This window comes from Dipodomys ordii, unplaced genomic scaffold (assembly GCF_000151885.1).
Source record: "Dipodomys ordii isolate 6190 unplaced genomic scaffold, Dord_2.0 Scaffold46, whole genome shotgun sequence".
NCBI classification, from domain to species: Eukaryota; Metazoa; Chordata; class Mammalia; order Rodentia; family Heteromyidae; genus Dipodomys; species Dipodomys ordii.
This window is the reverse complement of record NW_012267262.1, coordinates 4,806,644-4,827,516: the sequence shown is the minus strand read 5'-3', so window position 1 is coordinate 4,827,516 and position 20,873 is coordinate 4,806,644. Positions and strand designations below refer to the sequence as shown.

At 35.0% G+C, this 20,873-nt stretch overlaps 1 protein-coding gene across 1 annotated transcript in view; it reads right to left on the bottom strand.

The window, feature by feature from the left end:
* Luzp2 (leucine zipper protein 2) overlaps nucleotides 1-20,873 on the bottom strand; it is a 354,582-nt gene that overhangs the window by 191,875 nt on the left and 141,834 nt on the right. Inside the window, exons 2-5 of the mRNA XM_013019604.1 lie at nucleotides 16,122-16,239; nucleotides 12,139-12,209; nucleotides 7,393-7,474; nucleotides 3,715-3,777 (exon numbers count right to left, since the gene is read on the bottom strand). Of these exons, the coding sequence (XP_012875058.1) occupies nucleotides 3,715-3,777; nucleotides 7,393-7,474; nucleotides 12,139-12,209; nucleotides 16,122-16,239 (334 nt within the window). The remainder of the gene's footprint in view (nucleotides 1-3,714; nucleotides 3,778-7,392; nucleotides 7,475-12,138; nucleotides 12,210-16,121; nucleotides 16,240-20,873) is intronic.

Sequence of the window (20,873 nt, the reverse complement as noted above, 5' to 3'; positions counted from 1 at the left end):
TTATCTGCAATTAAGGACCAAAAAAAAAAAAAAAAAACAAAGGAGGAGGCTACAATGCTTGATAAGAAATGTACTCATAATCTTGCCCATGTAATTGTAACTCCTCTGTACAGTATTTTCACAATAAAAAAAAAAAGATCAGGAAAAAAAGAAGGAGTGGAACCATATGATGACAGAAACAGAGATCAGAGGATGCCACTGAAAACCAATGAATGCCATAGTAGAGAGACAGGAAGAAGTAAAGAGGATTGTTTTTCAGCTAGTAGAGGAGAGAGCTGCCTTATTGATGGTGGTTTCGGGCCTCCACCATACAGGAGTATAGGAGAGTAACTTTCTTACATATTATGCCACTGTGTCTTTGGTATTTAAAAAATAGCCTTAGAAGCTCATATGGACTGGTAACAATAAGTATTTTAGGTGTAATAATGAATCAGAATGATAAGCTGTATAGAACTTTACAGCTTTGGTGCAGGGTGGGGAGGGAGGGGGGAGAGGGGGGGAAAGGAGAGGGATTCGGGTAGGGAGGGAGAGTGGGAGATGGGAAGGGATGGGAAGGGGAAACAAAGGAGGAGGCAACAATGCTTGATAAGAAATGTACTCATTACCTTGCCCATGTAATTGTAACCCCTCTGCATGGTATTTTCACAATTAAAAAAAAAGTTCCTAGGCATCACTTCTTAAGAGAGAAAAATCACAAGGAACCAAATGGAAATGTTGTGATGAAATCATTTTTAAAATATATTGAGCATGCTCTGGGCTTAGCACATATTTGACACAAATTCTTAGGCCTATCCATCTGCAAGCAGGCATGAGAATCCATTGTCAAAATGATGACCTGAAGCACTCTATCACATTACGAAACTGCCCATCCTTTTCACTTTTCAGTGTGTCTGAGACAAGAAGATGGAATAATTCACCTTAAAGAGATTTACAGTTACAAAGAATTGAACCAAAATACTCATTCTTCTTAAAATGTACTGGAGTTTTGAGCCAGGCACTGGGGGTTCACACCTATAATCCTAGATACTCAGGAAAGAGATCTGAGTATAGTAGACCAAAGTCAGCCCAGGAAGGAAAATTCATGAGAGCCTTATATATAATTTACTACTCAAAAGCTGGTTGTGGTTTAAGTAGTAGAACGTTAGTCTTGTACCAAAAGAAAATGCTTAGAGACAGTGGCTAGGCCCCCAAGTTAATGTCTCCATACTGGCACACACACACACACACACACACACACACTCACACACACACATCCATTTCCTCCATTTCAGTGATTACTGACTCATATTTTGTTTTTGTATCAGTCTCAAACTCCTTCAAAGAATCTAGACCTTATCCTTTCTTTCCTGGGAAACTACACATATGCAAATAAACATACACATACACACATACAGATATACAGATTATACACTGTGTTACTGCTATCACTTTACAATTGTCAGATAAATCTTAATACCAGGGATAATATATTATTGTGTTTCTAAACAACCTTATCAGAGAAACAATAAATTAGTAAATCAAATTTGATCTCCAAATCTGGAAGTAGTATTCAGATATCTTTAATTCAATGAATGCATTTGGTTAAGAACAGATTTAAATGTGGTGCTAATGTATTTTCACAAACTCCTAGCTATGGACTATTGTGTGAAATCAGTGGATTATGACATATATGAAAAGTAAGGTTTTTATTCAAGAGTCTGCATCTAGTTGAGGAAACATACAAGACAAACAGCTAAGATCACCACATAAAGATGGGTAAGATTCCATGTCCACATGTGGTGTTATAACAGAAAATACTGAATTCTGGATTGGTCTCGGACTGTTCCACATTCTTCTTCAGTGATCACCTATTGGAAACTTAAACTGCTAGCCATGTGCTGTAGTATTTTATTGACAAAAATTTTTGTTTCTACATTAGGAAAGTATTCTTGAAATCCATACTTCCATTAAAAAAACTGTAGAGAGACAAAGATCACAGAAACAAATCACAGAAATAAATTAAAAAAAAATCATTGCAGGTATAGGATAGAAAATGACTTTCTCTCAGCTAAGTAGGCATGAACCTTGCTATATATAGATATATAGATACAGAAACATGTTAGATAAGAAGACAAGCTATGTTTTGGGTGTAGTGGTATGTGGTAGAGGATGCTGCAGGTGTGGAGAGGACTTGTAGGTTGCTAGCTTCTAGATTCTGGCAGAGATCATCTGTCCTTGAGATAAAGCCAGAAATGTGCTAATAGACTTTTACTGCTAAGAGCTAGCATCCAAGCTACATTCCTGTTTCTCCTAGTGATTACATGAGGTCTCTATATAGTCTAGTAATACTTTCTGACCAAGGGATATATTTTGCCATAACCAAAAACAATCATTCCTATAATTCCTCTAAAAGTACATGATTTACTAATCTTCCTATCCCCATGTACCAATCAATGGATTTTTGTAAATACTTAAAATCTGCATATAGACCAGCGACTTCATTTTTGGCAATGTTTTTCTTCCACCAACTTCTTTAAATGACAATAAAACACTAAATGAAAAGATTAAGTAGCTTTATAGCTGGCGATTGAAGAGGCAGATAAGTAGATCAGAATTCGAATGAGTCCTGAGATTCAGGAGCAAAAGAAGCAGGTGAAAGAATGGGACTAATCACAGAGATTTTGAGTATAAAATAGTGTTGGTTTAACTAATTGCATCCAATACAGATGAAAAAGGTGGAAATAGGAAATACTATCATTACAGTCAGGAATATGTGGCTCCTGCCTGTAATCTTAGTTATGTGGGACACTGAGAATGGGAGGATCACAGTTCGAGGCCAGTCTAGACAGAAAAGTGTGTTAGCCCATACTCAACCCATGCAGGGTGGCAACTACCTGTCATCTTAAATTGTGTGGAGCATGAGATTCAGAGGTCCCAGTTCCAGACCAGCCCAGGCAATAAAATCTGTGGGAATCCTTGTGAGCAGATGGAAGTTGGATACCATGTAGACAGAAAAGTGTGTCAGCCCATACTTAACCCATTCAGGGTGGCAACTACCTGTCATCTCAAATTGTGTGGAGGGTGAGATTCAGAGGTCCCAGTTCCAGGCCAGCCCAGGCAATAAAATCTGTGAGAATCCTTGTGAGCAGGTGGAAGTTGATACCATGTCCACTCTATCATCTCATCAATGATGAGATGCATAAAACAGGTATATCAAGAGCCCAGGACCAAGCCTTCAAAAACAAGTAAATCTTTATCTCAAAAATAATGAGTTAAAAATGGGGCTGGAGGATTTGTTCAGAGATAAAGAGTGTCCACTGAGTAAATAGGAGGCCCTGAGAAAGCACATTTTATATAAGAGTTTCCTTCCATGTTTATGGTTACCATGAAAGCAGTTATGGCTTGATTATGCCCTAAATACATTTTACAGTCTAGATTGCATCTTGACAGCATGCGGACAATTACAGCTAGTTTTCCTTGTCAGGATCTTTGAGGATATATGCCCAAGAAGAATATAACTACAGGAGGAAAAAAAAAGGAAGAACTTTAGTATTATAATGTTATTGTGTGTGTGTGTGTGTGTGTGTGTGTGTTTGCAATTCTCAGCCTTTCATTTCCTCTCCATTAGTCTGTAATTGGATGTCATGTTAGCCTGTGATAAATACTCCAATCTTATTGAAATTTTGTGTGTTCAATTGTGTGTATTCTCCGTATCTCCTGAGGTACAAATCTTACCTCATTCTGGAGGTCTCGGATCATTTTGCTTTTCCTTTCCACTTCAGTCTTTAAAAAATTAATCTGAAAATAAATAGAATATTATGTAAATACATTCTAAGCTTATTTCTATGTCTTTTATATTTTTTATTATATAGTTCTAGCTACTCAGGAGTCTGAGATCTGAGATTCACTACTCAAGGCCAGCCTGGGAAGAAAAGTCCTTGAGACTATTATCTGCAATTAAGGACCAAAAAAAAAAAAAAAACCGTAGGGGAAGAACATACAAAAAAACAAACAAACAAAAATCACATGGTACATTATAAATACGTTAGAAACAATAGCAAGAAAGAAAAATACAGTGCCCTGCATCTTCTCTAATTTGGAGAGGGGAAGGGAAAATGCTTAGATAGGGATATAGGTTGAAATAAACTTTACAATTTAGGTGGGGGCTGGTGGGGAGTGGAGGTGAGAGAGAAGGGATGGTAGGGGAAAAACAAAGGAGAGGCAACAATGCTTGATAGGAAATGTACTCATTACCTTGCTCATGTAACTGTAACCCCACTATACAGTATTTCTACAACAAAAATGCATTTAAAAAAAGCAACAACAACAAAGGAAAAAATAAAAAGATAGAAGTGGAGTTGTGACCAAACTGGTAGAACTAGTCTTGAGCATAAAACCTCAGGGACAGTACTTAGGTCCTGAAATTCAAGGCTTAGGACTAAAATAGATTCTAAGGTGTAGTATAGTAATACCTGTTCCTAAAATGTTCTCAGATAAGTTTAGCAGATGGCCAAGCTTGAGAAAAAAACATGTTTTTTCCCCCAAAATAGGAGCAATTTAGATACTAATCCAAATAAATCTTAACACTTTTCCCCCTTCATTGTGTAATCTTTCTGTTTCCATAATTATTATTCCAACTGTGTGTGTGTGTGTGTGTGTGTGTGTGTATGCACATGTTTGTTTGTGTTGATGGGTGAGTGGAGGTGCAGAAATACCTGGTTGTTCTGGATTTTTTTTTTTTTTTTTGCTGGTCCTGAGGCTTGAACTCAGGGCCTGGGCTCTGTCCATGAGTATCTTTTTGCTCAAGGCTAGCACTCATGGGAAGGAGAAACAAAGGAGGAGGTAACAATGCTTGATAAGAAATGTACTCGTTATCTTGCCCATGTAATTGCAACCCCTCTGTACGGTATTTTCACAATGGAAAAAAAAAAAAAAAGGACTAGCACTCTGCCACTTGAGCCACAGGATTTTTCTGAGTAGTTTATGGACAATAAGAAACTCAACATCCTGAACAGCTAGGATCACAGACATGAGCCACAGGTGCCTGGACCTTCCTAAGGACTTTGCTAAAGGTTCACTGAAAGCCTTACAGACCCTATTAATGCCCACACCTTGCTGAACCATAAGGACATATCTTACCTTAATATGCTATCAAAAACACCAACCAATTTTGATGGTGAAAAGCCATGAAATGCCTGAGAAGAATTATTGTGTCTATAGTATTAACCATATTACTTCACAAAGAAAGCTTGACATCACAGGTTTCTGACAAATATTCTATACACTCATTACCTCATTGTGTAGAGAGTTGGTATTTGTTGATGAACATGAAAGTATTAAATGTCATTTGAAATTAAATATCTACATGCCTCCCATATAAGATAGTTTTGCCCATTTCCACCTAATCATTTATTAAACCTAGAAATTTTAGATTACAGATTTGTCTTTAAGCTATGAACTACTTGAAGCATTAATTTTATTAATAGCTTACTCTGTCATGGATACAATATTTTCTCCATATCCTGCTTGTATATTGGTGCATATAGATATATAATTCTTTAAATGTTAAATACAGACACAAAAACTTGTGAATGCAGCACTTAATATTTATTACCTACACTATATTCAGAATATGTAAAAATATTTTGAGAATACTGGTTTAGAATCCCAGCAGATTTTAGCAACCTTAGTTTAAATATTCGTAGCAGCTAGTTATGAAATAATTCTCCTAGACAGAAAATAGTATTTATTTATAGACAAATAAAGAATAGAAGAACAGGGGCATTTTGTTCTTAATGGTAATAAAAACTTTAAGGTTGGGTCTCGCTTTCACTTATTTTTATGTTACTTAGCATAAATTAAGCCCCCCAAAATAAGAATAGCTAAAAGCATCCACTGGTCATTAATATTCTTAATTGTTTTGTTAGACTTGAAAGTTTATTTTTCTTTGCTGTGTTCTAGGGTTTCCCATGAGGAACACAGTGCTGAAAGATATTCCCCTCCATTACTAGCTTAGGGATAAAAACAAACGCTCATGTCTCTTGCAATGCTTGAATAAACAGAATTAGATCAAGAAATATTTGCTGATTTATAATTTATTCAAATATGCATAATCTTTCTTTTTTAAGTTTTAATAAGCAAAAGTACCACTATCACTCATAGCATCTATAATATATTTTTAACAGAATTGTGTTTTTTAATCTTTATGGAAAAGGAATAAAAATCCAAAGTGTACTCAGAGGCAGCTTAGGAATTACCTGTCCTTAATGTGAAATTGAACAAAATACTTGTGGAATCAAAGTAAAATATTTTTCTTTAGAGAGAGTGAGAAATTATAATTTAGCTATTCTTTATTTTAACCCTAAATTCATTTATATTTATAGTATTTCAAACAGAAAATATTCAATTAGTGATTGATAAAAGTAAAGAAATATGTAGTTATACAATGCTAAATTAGCTTAAACTTTTAATATTGGAGGAAAAATCAGTTTTCTGCATGATTATATACCAAAATTTGTAGGAAATAATTTCAGTAGTAAGAAATTTGTCTTCGAAAACATGCTACTTGATGGAAATAAAATAGAAAATAAACACATTCTATACATGCATATAAGATGTCATATATATTCATATATATATGAACAAATATTTTGAACATTTCATATTTTTAAAAAGATCTATTGATTCTGTCTGGGCTCATTTAATTATCAATAGTAGCATTCTCAAGATCTGTTGGCCTTTGTGAAACATCACTTCTTTTAGGAACCAAATAGGCTTTAAATCAGATTCCTGTTCTAGAAACAGATATATAAGGGCCAATCCCTGAACCTGGGCCAAAGGTGGACCTGAAAAATAGAGCAGAAATCTATGGATAGAATTTCCTCAGAAGCTTTAGTTTCTGCTTTTGGTGAATACTTATTGAAGGAGCTGAAAAAGGACAGGAAAGGAAACATTGTTTTGAAAAAGATCTGCAGAGTAGCTCAACCTTCACCTTTGTAGGGGTGTATTATTGATATTGTCAATATAAATTATTGAATAGTAAAGATGGCATAACCCTGCCCTTAAAATATTACTATTCAGTAGTTATGAGTGTAGCTTAGAGAACAGCAGAGTTCAATTTAATTTCAGTGCAATTTTATTACAATATCCAAAAAGCCAAGATGCTTAGAGAGGCAGCATCCTTTATGTCCTCTGCCTATTGGTGAACCATTTATTGAAAACTAGATGACTCCTGAGGATTAAATGTGACATTAATATTTGCTCGGGATATGTAATAACCAAATCAGTATTGTCATAACTGATACTTTTTTATTCTGCTTTCATTTTTACTTTACATAGGAGCAATTTTCCATATTGATTGAAAAAAGATTTTCCAGCTCCAAAATAATTGCATAAAGAACACAATGCACTTACAGTAGCTTGGTGTTTCTCAGCTTTCTCTGATGTTTCTTTAAGTTGACTTTGTAGTGCTTCCTGGAGAGACTTCATTTCTTCTCTAGTATAAAACAGACAGAAAAATGAAGATACAGTTATTTCCTGTATACATTATAAGAGGAAGTTTGGCTCGCTACCTACATTTAGGAAACAGGTTACTCGAATTTTATAGAGCTAAACGTACACAAAAAGGATATGGGCTCTCTTTCACATGAAAATATTAAAATCCAGTTGTACTAAAGGAACTTGCCTTGCTATCGTGTTTTATCAGAACTCCACTGTGTGGGTCATTTGTGAGCTACATAATGTGTTAAGTCAAATCAATACATTAATTCAAGTTTAAAAGCTAATTTCACTACAGCATGCCAGAATGTGAGTGAACATGCTGGTTAGAAGAAGTCAGCATAGTGTTGCTGATAGAACAAAATAATGTTTTCTTCTGGTGCTCCTAACTGATTAATTCTATACTGTGGTGCTTTAGACACCCTTTACAATGCCTGAGAACTTTATAAACAATTTAAAAGGAAAAGAAGCATTTCTAACAATAGTTTCCTCATTAAAGGGGCATTCTCTAGGAAACACATGACCTTGTATACATAGACAATATGTCTCAAGCTCATTAGCATACAAAAACTGCCTCCTAGTTTTAAATAGAAATATATTCACACATTTGCATTCTTCTTAGGGAAGAATGCACCAAGAATGAAACAGGAACTTTTTCTAGTTTTACTGACCTAAACTAGTTTAAAATTATTAATTAATTGAAAAAGTACTAGCTCTGATAACTTGAGCAAAGAACAAACTCCTTCATACTCAGTTTCTTCATCCATAAACTGGGCATAGTGATAAAAATATGCTGTGATCTTGCAGTCCATTTTAGATCACAAAGGGAAAAAATAATGGCACAATGTTCAGAAAAGTTATAGAACAAATGTTAGACTATTGCAACCAAATCACCAGCATTCTATATTCAAACTTTGACCATCATGTACATAAAAACACAGCAGTTTTTACATCTATGAGGTCTTAAAGTTGCTCCTCGATTTTGAACTCTAGGAATTTCTTTATCTTCTTTATCTTAACATTCAAGAATTTAAGTATTTAAATGCTTATCTGAATCAAGTTGGACTTTATTTAGTAAAGCAAAATGCAGTCACAAAAATGTTAATACAATTATAGTCTCATGTTGGCCCTTCAATGACTCATATGTGCTTGAATAATGTGTTTTACTTAAAGTGGTTGTTAAATTATACCTTTCTTTATAGACTCATTGTAATTTCATTAATCAGACTGTCTTCCTATATGAACACTCAAAACTCAGATTACACTATTAATTTCAATACTTTTCAAAAAGTACATTTGGGTCATTATATAATATAATATGAATGAATATGATATATAGTAGTATGTATAATATATTAAATATATTAAACTCTAAGATTTACATTGTGTATCTATATGTATATGTGTATGTATGCGTTAGTGTATATATTTGATTTATAATGTTCACAGCATCTTTATAAGATTCACATCAAGCTACACTAGTAGCTCTATCATGTTGTGACTCTATCATGTTGTGACTCTTTTATGAATACTATCTCAAATACTAAATAATCCTAAAAATGTAGACAATTCATGTTTTCTCTCTGATTATATATCTGCCTACCTACCTACCTACCTACCTACCTACCTACCTACCTACCTATCTGACAGTGTGTGTCATGCACGCACTTTTCTCTCAGTCTTGACAGAAGTACACTCTGATGTTTCTCTCCACATAGCTGTCTATGGCCAACTCATATACACCAAGTTATTTAAAATCTAGTCATGGCTTTCAAAAACCTCTCAAAGTTTTCACACGGTTCAAAAGTGATACCCAATTTGAGGCAGTTTTGTTTTGGTTGCCAACTCAGCTTATTTAGCATCGCATAGAGAAGGATGGCCCATTGGGAGCAAACTATAAAGTCCAGATGTCAAGGACCTGAGGACAAAGGATGTGAGGAAAATGTAACACTTGAGAGCTAATATAGATCTACAAGAGAGCCACAGCATATTGTACATCTTTGTCCTTATAGAAGATAGCTAAAATTTCACAATAATTACTATTTGATATTAAGATATCAATCATCTTTGTAAATTATTGTTTACTTTTTCTCTAGTAACATACTGATCCCAGTCAAAGTCATATAATCATGGTTTCCTTTTTAAAAAAAACATTTCTTTTTTGTTTTTGTTTTTGTTGCTTCTATCTTGTGTTAGATCTGGAACTTGAAGTCAGGCCTGGGCTATGTCCTTGAGCATTTTTGCTTTAGGCTATCTATGACTTTGGCCTCAGGCATATCTGGCTTTTGCAGTTAATTGGAGATAAGAATCTCTAAGACTTTCTTGGTGGGCTGGTGTTCACCTGCCTGCCTCAGATCTCAGCATCCTGACTAGTTAGGACTAGAGGTGAAAGCCACATGCATCTGGATCTATATCTATTCTTAAGTAATTAGCAAATACCTATTATACAAAAATATCATTAACCCTTTTGAAAACTTGCATTTCTTTAGAATTTATTGAAATGTTTATTCTGATTTTATGTGCACAAAATTATATTTGCATTAAACTACTTTCAGAATTTGGGATTCAGCTTTTACATTTCAGGATCAAAATGATTTATGTTTATTCCTTCCATTAAAAGGTTTAGTCCTTTGTGATGCTAAACATGTAGATGGTGTGATGACTTCAATATTCTCAATAAAGCAAATAAGCATTGTCCTGGTTTTCTGGGTACTTTTTCATGCCATGAGAACAGACATCAATAATTACAGAAAATATCAGCAAACTGACACAGTTGGCTTTTCCCTAATAGTATTAGACACAAACTGGTTCTCTCCTTTAATGAAGAAAGGCTGAATTTACTGAAAAATAAAATTCTAACCCCATTCTAATCTTCATATAATGATCCTGGCTGAAAACTGTCCTTGCTTCTGGAGTAAGGGTCTTCTCTTTGCATGCATCTGTCATCCCCTCCTGAACAAGGCTGACAGAAAATATATATTCCATGGTATAATTTCCCATGGAATTTACCTACAATGACTATTCTATTGTTCATTGCTGCAGAGGTGTATCTTCTTACATTCTTCAATCTGCACTGTGTCATTCAAGTGCTACAACCCCCTTCTTGTTGCAGCAAGGTTTTTGTGGGGTTTTTAAATTTTTCAAGTTCTCTTAAGTTTAATTTTATTTGAAAGGTTATGTGTAGATAGGTTACAGTTATGTAAGTAAGAAAATGAGTACATTTCTTGTTGAACAGTGTTACCTGCTTCCTCATTTTCTACCACTTTCCCTCCCTTCCTCCCCCACCCCACTGGCTCTCTTCATCCCATTGTAAGACACTGTATTGGAAATACAGTGTCTTGTGAGTATCACTGTTACAGTGGTTCATCTTTCTTCTTTGTCTCACGATTTCTGTGATTCCCCTTCCCTTCTCTCTTATAGACAAAACTAAGGGTATTGGAATAAAAAAACAATGACAATAGGAGATAAATCATGGGGAGAAAAGAAAAGAAAAAAATGCAAACAGTACATACACACACACATACACACATGCACACACTTGTTTCTATATCTTGTTTTGTTTCCATATGTTGGAGTTCATTTTGATTAGCATCATTTTATATGGTCATATGTACATAGCTATTGAACTATTGTGGTGATCCTCTGCTAGAACAAGTGAAGACCTCTTCTAGTTATTACACATGAGGGAAACCATGGAGCCTATGTTTCTTTGGGTATGGCTACTTCACTTAATACCACTTTTGCATCTAATTTTTGATTATTTTCCTTTCCAAATATGAAATGTTCTATCATAATAACTTTTCCATGTCTCTAATATCTTTTCTTTATTTTTAATTGTTTTTTTTAGTATTGGAATTTGAACTCAGCTTGACTGGTGCTAGTGTTTACAGCTAGAACTTTACTTCAGCCATGCTTCCTGTCAGCATTTTGCTGTCTAATTAAAGGTGAAATCTTATGGGCTTTTTCCCTAGCTGGTTGTAAGTTTTGACCACATTTTTCCATTCTCTCCCCATCTTCACCATTCGAGCCTTGGTAACAACTATTCAATTTTACTTCTATGAATTACCATTTTTACTTCCTTTATGTAAGTCAGATCAAGCATATATATTTGTGCCTGAATTATTTCACATAACACAATATCGTCCAGGTCCATACAAACAAATAGCAAAATTATGTGCAATTAAAAACAGAAGAACTCATTTAATAATGCATCATCATTCTATTATTAAAATGGTATTGTTAATAGCATTTTCTATTTCTTTACCACTTTTCATTCCTTATACCAAAGATCAATTTTGATCTTTTTCAATAAATTCTAATTAGAGCTATGGTATGTGGCCTGACTGTCATATTGTCATGGGAGAGGCTTGCAACTTATTAACAAAGTATTACAGGCCTTAGAACTCCATTTATAATGTGTTTACAAAGATCATCAACCAAACAGTTGGTTAGAAATGTGGGCTCTCAAAGCCCAACCCAGATCTACTGTATAAGAATTTGCTTTTAATTAAGATTGCCAGGTAGATCTCATAGACATGCAAGTGTAAATACAAAGATGAATAAGATCACACATTTAATATGAATGATTTTTTAATAAATTTCCAAGATAATATTTGACATCATTGCAAGAAAATCTGAGATAAAAATAAAAGACAGCCTTACCTTTGTTTCTGGCCTAATTCCAGAAGCTTCTGAACATCAGTTTTAGCAGACTGTTCATCATTTTTTAAAGACTGACAAAAGAAGAGAGAAAAGCAAGTGTTATTTAGGTTAAAAAAATTGTGGCTCACTTTACTATTAGTTGTCTAATACAGTGACTACATCTGTGCCCCATATCAAAAATGTGGCAGCAAGGTCTTAGTGTTCCTCAGGATCCTGGGAATTTGGCCATATGCTGTTATACTTCTACAAAGTAAATGGCAGAGACAAAGTTGAGTTTTGATTTTGGAGGTTTGATGGAGAAATATTCTCCAACTATCTAAGCGTCTTTATAAGTGAATATAAAATATAGTTTTTCCATTTCCTTTGAAGTTTTGCTGTGTTCTCTGCAGGCATGCTGAACTAGCTCTAGCTTACTTTCAACAAATACAAGCAGAAATAAAAAGCGTCTTTGTGTAAGTCAGGAAATAACACAATTAAAGATGAAAGCAGTCAAAAGGCACATGCCTGTCAGGTCTTGTCTATTTCTTATTTATGATTAGTGCATTAAGATACCAGGAAACATAGAGCTGTGGAAAATTCTGAGTGGTTTCTATGGATTGGGTATTAAGAAAAGAGTGTTTACATACTCTCGCTATTTCAAGATTCAACTGAAGTAGAAAAGACCCATGAGCCTTCCCTGTAAAATAATCTGTCATATTAAACCTTTAATAATTTTCTCTTCCATATGGAATACATTATTTAATTGAGTAAGTTGTCACTTGACATCTTGTAAAGGTTAAAAAGGCAAAGTAGTAATATTGTTTGCCGAGAATCTGTGACAGGATAAAACAATAGGAGAAAAGGAAAAGAAAAGAAAACAGTAAATGTTATGTTTAGTTATTTATTCATGTTATAACTCCTGCAAAGGTCTCATTACTGCAGCATGGTGCCCACCTCCGCAGGTATTTCACTCTCACACTAAAAGAGACAATTTAAATATAATATGAAATGTATCATTATGGAGATGTGGTTCCCAACAGGACAGGCTGAGTTTCTCACCAGGAAGCTGCCAACAAGCAGTGTTCTGTTTGTTTGTAAAGAATAGCTTCACATAAAATACAAAGAAATATGGATGAGGAATTTAAATAGAGGAAAAGATCATCATTCATAAGAGTTGCAGATAAGAGTGTATTATGGTCACATAAACTGGGGCCGGTTATGAACTCAGCCCTTTGACTTCTACAACTGCAAAAGATAGAGGAAATATAAAGAGTTTCTTCAGTTACTCATTCAGTTTCTTTCAGTCCCAACTCGATGGAGATGTCAAATACATAAAAACACTAGGGAAAAGGGTGTGCTGAAATATTTATTCATTTAATGACAATCTTCTATAATATGGATATGTTTAAGACACCAGATTAAAATGAGACTGATGAACTAAAGAAATGTTATGTAACTGTAACCACTCTGTACATCACCTTTATGACAATTTTTTTAAATGCATGAAAAAAAACAATAGTCATGAAATTGAAGGTGTAGCTCAGAGACAAGGCATACATAGCAGAGGTGCATGTGTGAGAGGCTCAGTGTTCATTCCCCAGAAGATTTATTCCCCACACACATTCACATAGGTATGTACACCTGTGCACACACAAATATATGTGCTAATATCCACATAAACACGTGCACACATGGACATTTATTTATGCATGCATGCTCATGTATGCATACACACAAAATATACCAACATGTGTTTGTGTTTATTTAGAAATGCAGAGATACACATATTTTTGCACACATACACATTAAAAAGGCATACGTATACCATGGAGGAACAAAACTAGGTGAGGATATGGAAGGAATAAATCTATGCAGATAGGATCAGTAAGAGCTGGAATATGCTTGGCTATCATTTCCTCAGCAAAGTTCAGGGGAACCACTCTAATCATCTGAAAGTAATCTTGGTTTCCTTAATGACATCAAAAGTTATAATACCATCTAATTAGGCAAACTATTAGTTGTGATCTCATTTAGGTGATATGGTTACAAGGATGAATAAGATTTGGAAGTTGAAGTTGAATTTTCAATGCTCTGATTTTTAAATTTCCATTTTAAAAATAAAATGGACAATAACCATTCAGTATAATTATGAAATCTGGGCTTGCCATTCACTGTATGTGTGAGTTTACGTACTTCTTTTGATCTCAGCATTTTGCTCCCTTGTTTTATGATGAGTGGAATATATCCTTTGAAGTTTTTAGTCTACTAAGGAAAATTTGATGAGACAGAGGTGAAACCTCTCATAAAAATGTCTCACACTAAACAAACAAAAACATTTTTCAAACAACATTTATGTTAAAATTGGAATTGTTACCTTTTAAAACACAGTCACTCTATGAAATTATATATTTTGCTAGGCAGTTGCTAGCTTAGGATTTGATTTCTTCACTTAGACAATTGATATAGAGACTGAGTGTCCTGGGAATATCTTGAAAATTAATTGTTCCTGGGCACTTCCCTGTATGTTTACAGTGTTAATGAATGGCCAGGTGTTCATGTTTCTGAGAGTGTACACATGGCTTGAATATACTTTCCAGTCATATTCACCTGATGGATTTCCACTTCAAAAGGTACATTTCATGCATTTAGATATAATTTAGAATTTGTACCTCCACTAATCCTGGGCATTGTTTGCCTACGCACAGCCACAATCTCTGTTTGCCACCTGTCACTCACTGAATGCTACTGGGCTGTGGAGGATTGTTTTCCACTTATTTCCATTTCTATAGGTGTCACACAACTTCAGAAGTGATCATTGGATTCACATACCAGCTCTGTCCCAAATTATTATTACTTTCTAAGCAATTCTGTATGTCTATTTTGTCACCCATAAAATGAGACTTAAAACTAAAGTAGTTACTCTAAGAAAAAAATTTAAAAAAAAACATTTATTTGAATTAGGGAAGAGATGGAGAGCAAAAGAATGGTGAGCCAATGGACAAGGGAGAACCAATGCAACAGCAACATGCACAAGACAATATGTTGGAAATGATCTGTACAACTTTGGGGGAGGGAAATTAGGAGAAAAATGAGGGAAGGGGTAACAAGTTTGACAAGAAATGTACTTATTACCTTACTTATGTAACTGTAACCCCTCTATACATCACTTTGACAATAAAAAGTAAAGGAAAAAACAGAAACATTTAACCTATTGATCAGCTATAATAAAAATTGATAATAAATTGACACTTGTGAGCCATGAAAAAAGATGTGTCAGCAACATTTCAAATCTGAAATAAATTTCGATTTGATCTTTTCCACTGAGATTTCACCACATGAATATATCTTCTATCTAAGGCAGCTATGTATCACACTATTGAAGTTTATGATTTATTATGGAATCCTCGAAACTATTTAAGAGGATTTAAAATCCTCTTTTTTTTTATTTTTTGTCCTGGGGCTTGAACTCTGGGCTTGGGCACTGTCCTTGTGCTCTTTAGCTCAAAGCGAGCACTCTACTGCTTGAGTCATAACACCACTTCTGGATTTCTAGTGGCTTATTGGAGATAAGAGTCTCACCGACTTTCCTACCCTGGCTGGCTCTGAACCATGATCCTCAGATCTCAGCCTCCTGTGTAGCTAGGATTACAGGCATGAGCCACTGGCGCCTGGCTAAATGTCATTCTTATATCCATTCAACTCTTGGCCTATTTATTTTTATCATATTGTAATATGAAAACACAAGCTTCAATTTGCTGTCAGAAGTATGAAGAATTGGTAGCTTTACCACATCCACTTTGCTCCTTTATGTATTTGCAAAGACAGGCCCTTTGACTAGATTTCAAATCACTTCTTATTTCAATGCTTACATAATAATCAATAACTAGCCTGTTTAAGACCAAAAACCTATTAAAGCTATTTAAAATGCATACTAATTTGCTGAGGGAGATCATGTGAATGAATGTTCATTCTATCCTTCTGTGAAAATTAAGTTTTTATCTTACCTGAAGGTTCACTTTAATTCCATCAAGTTCCCTTGATGTCTTTGTTAGCTGACGCAGGATGGAGCTTCGCTCCTTAAATACTTCTTTTAACTGCTTTTCAAGTTCTTCATAGTCCTGTCTAACACAGAAAGAAAAGGCATGAGAGTCCCCAAAGGTTTCTACTTGTCCTTAGTCAAAATCAGTAACACTCAAGTTTTCAGTAACTTACAGACTGAAACCACCACTGCTAAGATATGTTAGGCTTCCTTTCATATAAAAAAATGAAAATCCAGGGTAATTATAAGCATTTTGATTTTCCATGAAGAACTACACAGAAAAGAGGCAACAAGGCATATTACACAATCACTATATAATTAATAGATATTAGAAAATCAGATATTTCTGGGACAAAAGTTATTTCCCACAATAATGCCATACTTTCTTTGATATTTGTAGTAAGACAGATGATTGGGTGTGATATATCCCTGAGACACTGATTTTGACACTGATGGATAAACTTAAAGACACATTTAGTCTAGACACATTTAATCTAGGAAGCTGGTGTCTTGCTAATTGTCATTGAAATAGATACCTGTTGAAAGTATGTCTAAGCAAATCAATTGCGCTTGCCTTGCATGCATGAGGCCCTGGGTTCGATTCCACAGCACCACATAAGCAAAAAGAAAAAAATCTGGAAGTGGCGCTGTTGCTCAAGTGGTAGAGCGCTAGCCTTGAGCTGAAGAGCTGAGGGACAGCACCCAGGCCCAGAGTTCAGCCCCACGACCAGAACCCCCACCAAAAAAGAATTGCTACAAATTCTAACTGAAGGATTAAGTGACTAACCAATGTGTTTATTCAAGGAAGGGGTATGCAAGTAATGTGTACGTATATGCTTGTGAGGGGAGTTTTGGCATAGATTGAGAGAAGACAACATAATTTCCCATGTAATCTTTACCTATGGGCTGGTAGAGGGAGATCACAGTGATTAAGCAGACACAGAAAGGGACCACAAAGCCAGGAAAAAACATTTTAGGAAAAAATAGTATAAATTATATCAGATACTTTGAGAAATAAATAGAAATTTGTTACATGAAAGAGAAAAATATAAGGTAGGTTTGGTGTCCCATGCCTGTAACCCTAGCTACTTAGGAAGCAGTGATAGTAAGATCATGGTCTGACATAATCCAGAGCAAAGTTAGCATGAATCTCTATCATAAAAAAAAAAAAATCTTAAAAACAGCCAGGCACTGGTGGCTCATGTCTGTAATCCTAACTACTCAGGAGGCTGAAATCTGAGGATGGAGGTTAAAAGCCAGCCCGGAAGGAAAGTCAGTGAAACGCTTATCTCCAATAAACCATCAGAAAACTGGGCGTGTCACAGTGGCTCAAAGTGGTAGTGAGCTATCCTTGAGCTGAAGAGCTGAGGGACAGTGTCCAGGCCCATGACCAAGTAAAAAAAAAAAATCTTAAAAACTAAAATCAAAAGACTGGGGGTATAGCATAAGGAGTATAAGTGCAAGGGTGTGAGTTCAATCTCTAGTATTGAGCTAAAACAAAATCAAAACAGAAAACTTTTTAATGCAGTCAAATATTGAATGTATAGTCCTACAAAGTTAGAGGGATGGGTGAGAATTTTGAAAGTGGTAACATTGATCAAGTTGTATTGCATCCATAAACTACTTTGTTGAATGGCAACTCCTTTGAATACGTACTTAAAGATAACAAATATTCATATAATAAAAACAAATTCTGTAAACAAATCCAAAGAATAAATTCATTTGAACTTTTAAGAAGATAATAAACATTAGAAGTTTTGAAGTTGTCATCAAAGAGGAGATCTACTGTGAAATGATGATTTGGGAAGGATGGAGAAAAGCAAGCAAGCTTCTAAAATGATGCCTAAAAGTTTGAAAACTGGTTTGGCAAGGAAAGACAAGTAAATGAAGTAAATAGGACAGATATGGTCTGGAAAGGTTTTCCTATACAAAAACATTAGAGTGTATCGAAATAGAGGAAATCCCTTGAGAAAGTGAGGCTATTCCGGGTCTGGGAAGATGGCTCAGTGGTAGAGTGCTTGCCTTGCCTGCGTGAGGCCCTGGGTTCAATTCCTCAGCACCACATAAGCAGAAAAAGCCAGAAGTGGCACTGTGGCTCAAGTGGTAGATCATTTGCCTTGAGCCAGGCCCAGAGTTGAGGCCCTATGACCGACAAAAAGAAAGAAAAAAGGGAGGCTATTCCTATAATAAACACTTTGTATGGTATGCAAGTGGCTATAACTCTAGGGATAACACAAATAATAAAATTTCTTGGAAAGACAAAGCTAAAGCCTAACAAAATAAGCACCAGGAGATGGGTATTAACTAATATGAGGCAAAGGGGAGAGGAGTAGGTAGAAACGAGTGAAGAGAAGGAAGGGAGAACACAGTCAAGTATTCATTGTCAAAATTAAGAAAAGAAAGGGAAGGGGTGAGTTAGACGGGTGAGAAGGTTGGAAAGGGTGGCATTGATCAAGACACATTGTACTCATAAACTGCTTTGTTAAATGGCAACTCCTTTGTACAACTATTTAAAGATAACAAGTAATAATTAAATAATAAAAAGAAAGGGAGGCTATTAATTGAGGAACTTTACCATTTTTGCTTGTCCAGGGAAAAGATTGTGACAATCTAACAAGGACCAAAGGAGGAGGCAACAATGCTGGATAGGAAATGTACTCATGACCATGCTCATGTAACTGTAACCCCTCTGTACAGTATTTTCACAATAAAAAATTCAAAAATAATTTTTTATTGATTTCACAAAATTTTAAAAATAAAATCAATTAGATACCTTTTAATAAAATACCTTTGTTCATCTCTGCTATGGGATGTGTGTGGGAGGCAGCTACTTAATAATAGGAGAGTATGATATATACAACTAATGGACAGCTTCTTTCATTGAGATACAGTATTTGGGTAAAGAGGGGTTAAGTTCAAATTCAAACATTTAGGAAGTTGGCTCACTCTCTGAGCTTTACCTCATTTAGCTGTAAAATATAGGGCTGACTTCATCATATTTTTATGTGCGAACAGAAAAACTTAAATAAGTCTTTGAACCTGTAATAAATAGTGAATTAAAAATACCACATATCAATTATTGAGATACTTAGTTTTAGAGACATTCTGAAAAATTATAAAATGACTGCATTCATCAGAGACTTTAGAAATGAGTAAGGGTGTCCCATATACAAGAGACTTCTATTACAATCTTCACAACTTATTTGCTAAATGTCTCTATCAATCTTCAATTATTTTTATTTAATTGAAATTGGAAGGACTACTGCTTATGAGATTTGCACTTACCAGATCATAATAATAATATTAATAATAAGCCATGAGCCTTTGTTCACAACTGTAACCCTAGTTACTTCAGAGATCTGACATTCATGGTTTGAATTAATTCGGGGCAAAAGAGTCTGTGAGACTCTTTTATTCATATTATTATTTTTATTGTGAAAATACTGTACAGAGGGGTTACAATTACATGGGCAAGATAATGAGTACATTTCTTATCAAGCATTGTAGTCTCCTCCTTTGTTTCCCCATACCATCCCTTCCAACTCCCTTCCCCCCGCCCCCGCGCCAAAGTTGTGAAGTTCGTTTTTTTTTTGTTGTTGTTGTTGTTTTTAAATTATTATTGTGAAAATACCATACAGAGGGGTACAATTACATGGGCAAGATAGTGAGTACATTTCTTATCAAACATGGTTGTCTCCTCCTTCGTTTCCCCATACCATCCCTTCCCCTCTCCACCCCCACCACCCCCACCCCTCACCCCAGCAAAGTTGTAAAGTTCGTTTTTTCGACACAAAGTCTTGTATATCTCATTGTCGCAATGGGTCCACCTGTATCCCTATTTAAACAATTTGTTTTTTCCCTTCCCCTCCACAAATTATACCAACATTGAATACAGTGAAAACAGGGGTTATATCATGGGGGAGGGACATATAATCTGTGAGACTCTTATCTCCAAATAAACTGGAAATAGAGGTGTGGCTCAAGTTATAGAATGCTGAGCTTGAGAACAAAACACCCAAGTGCTGAATTAAACCCCCAGGACCTACCAGGACTGGAAAAAAAGAAAAAAGAAAAAAAGAAGAAAAAAGAAAAGACAAGAAAAGGAAAGTTATTAATGTACCAGGAGTCTATTCAGTCTCACTGACAATGTCAAGAAACAAAAGAAAAGACACAACTTCATTTCATTTCAATGTTAATTCAAGTAACTCTTTTTCCCCCATACAGTAATCTCATCGCTAAATATTGTGACAATTAATCAAATTGGTAGATAATATGAATTGACAATATATTACACACAAGGTGTTATTATAAATAAAAATTCATTTAATCTTCAGAACAAATCCATCACTTAAGCAACTGTAGTAATCCTTTTCTACATATAGATGTTCACAAAATTGAACTTATTTGTCATTTGTGACATTATTAAATTAAAATATGAATTGCATGTCCCTTATTTTTCCCCATAATTGATACTGATATCCCATTTTATGGGAGCCAATCAGAATGTCAGCCATTCAGCAACCAAGCAATAAAATATGCTAGTGAGCACGAACATGAGGGGAAGAGGTGTTTATGAAAATCAGCTCTTTATAAATTTCCATAGTCTTCTTCCAGACACCATGCAAATAATGTGCAGTTTCCTCAAAATATTAGAAGTAGAACACTATACCATCTTTGGGCATATACCTGAATGAATGTCAATGAACATACAAGAGAA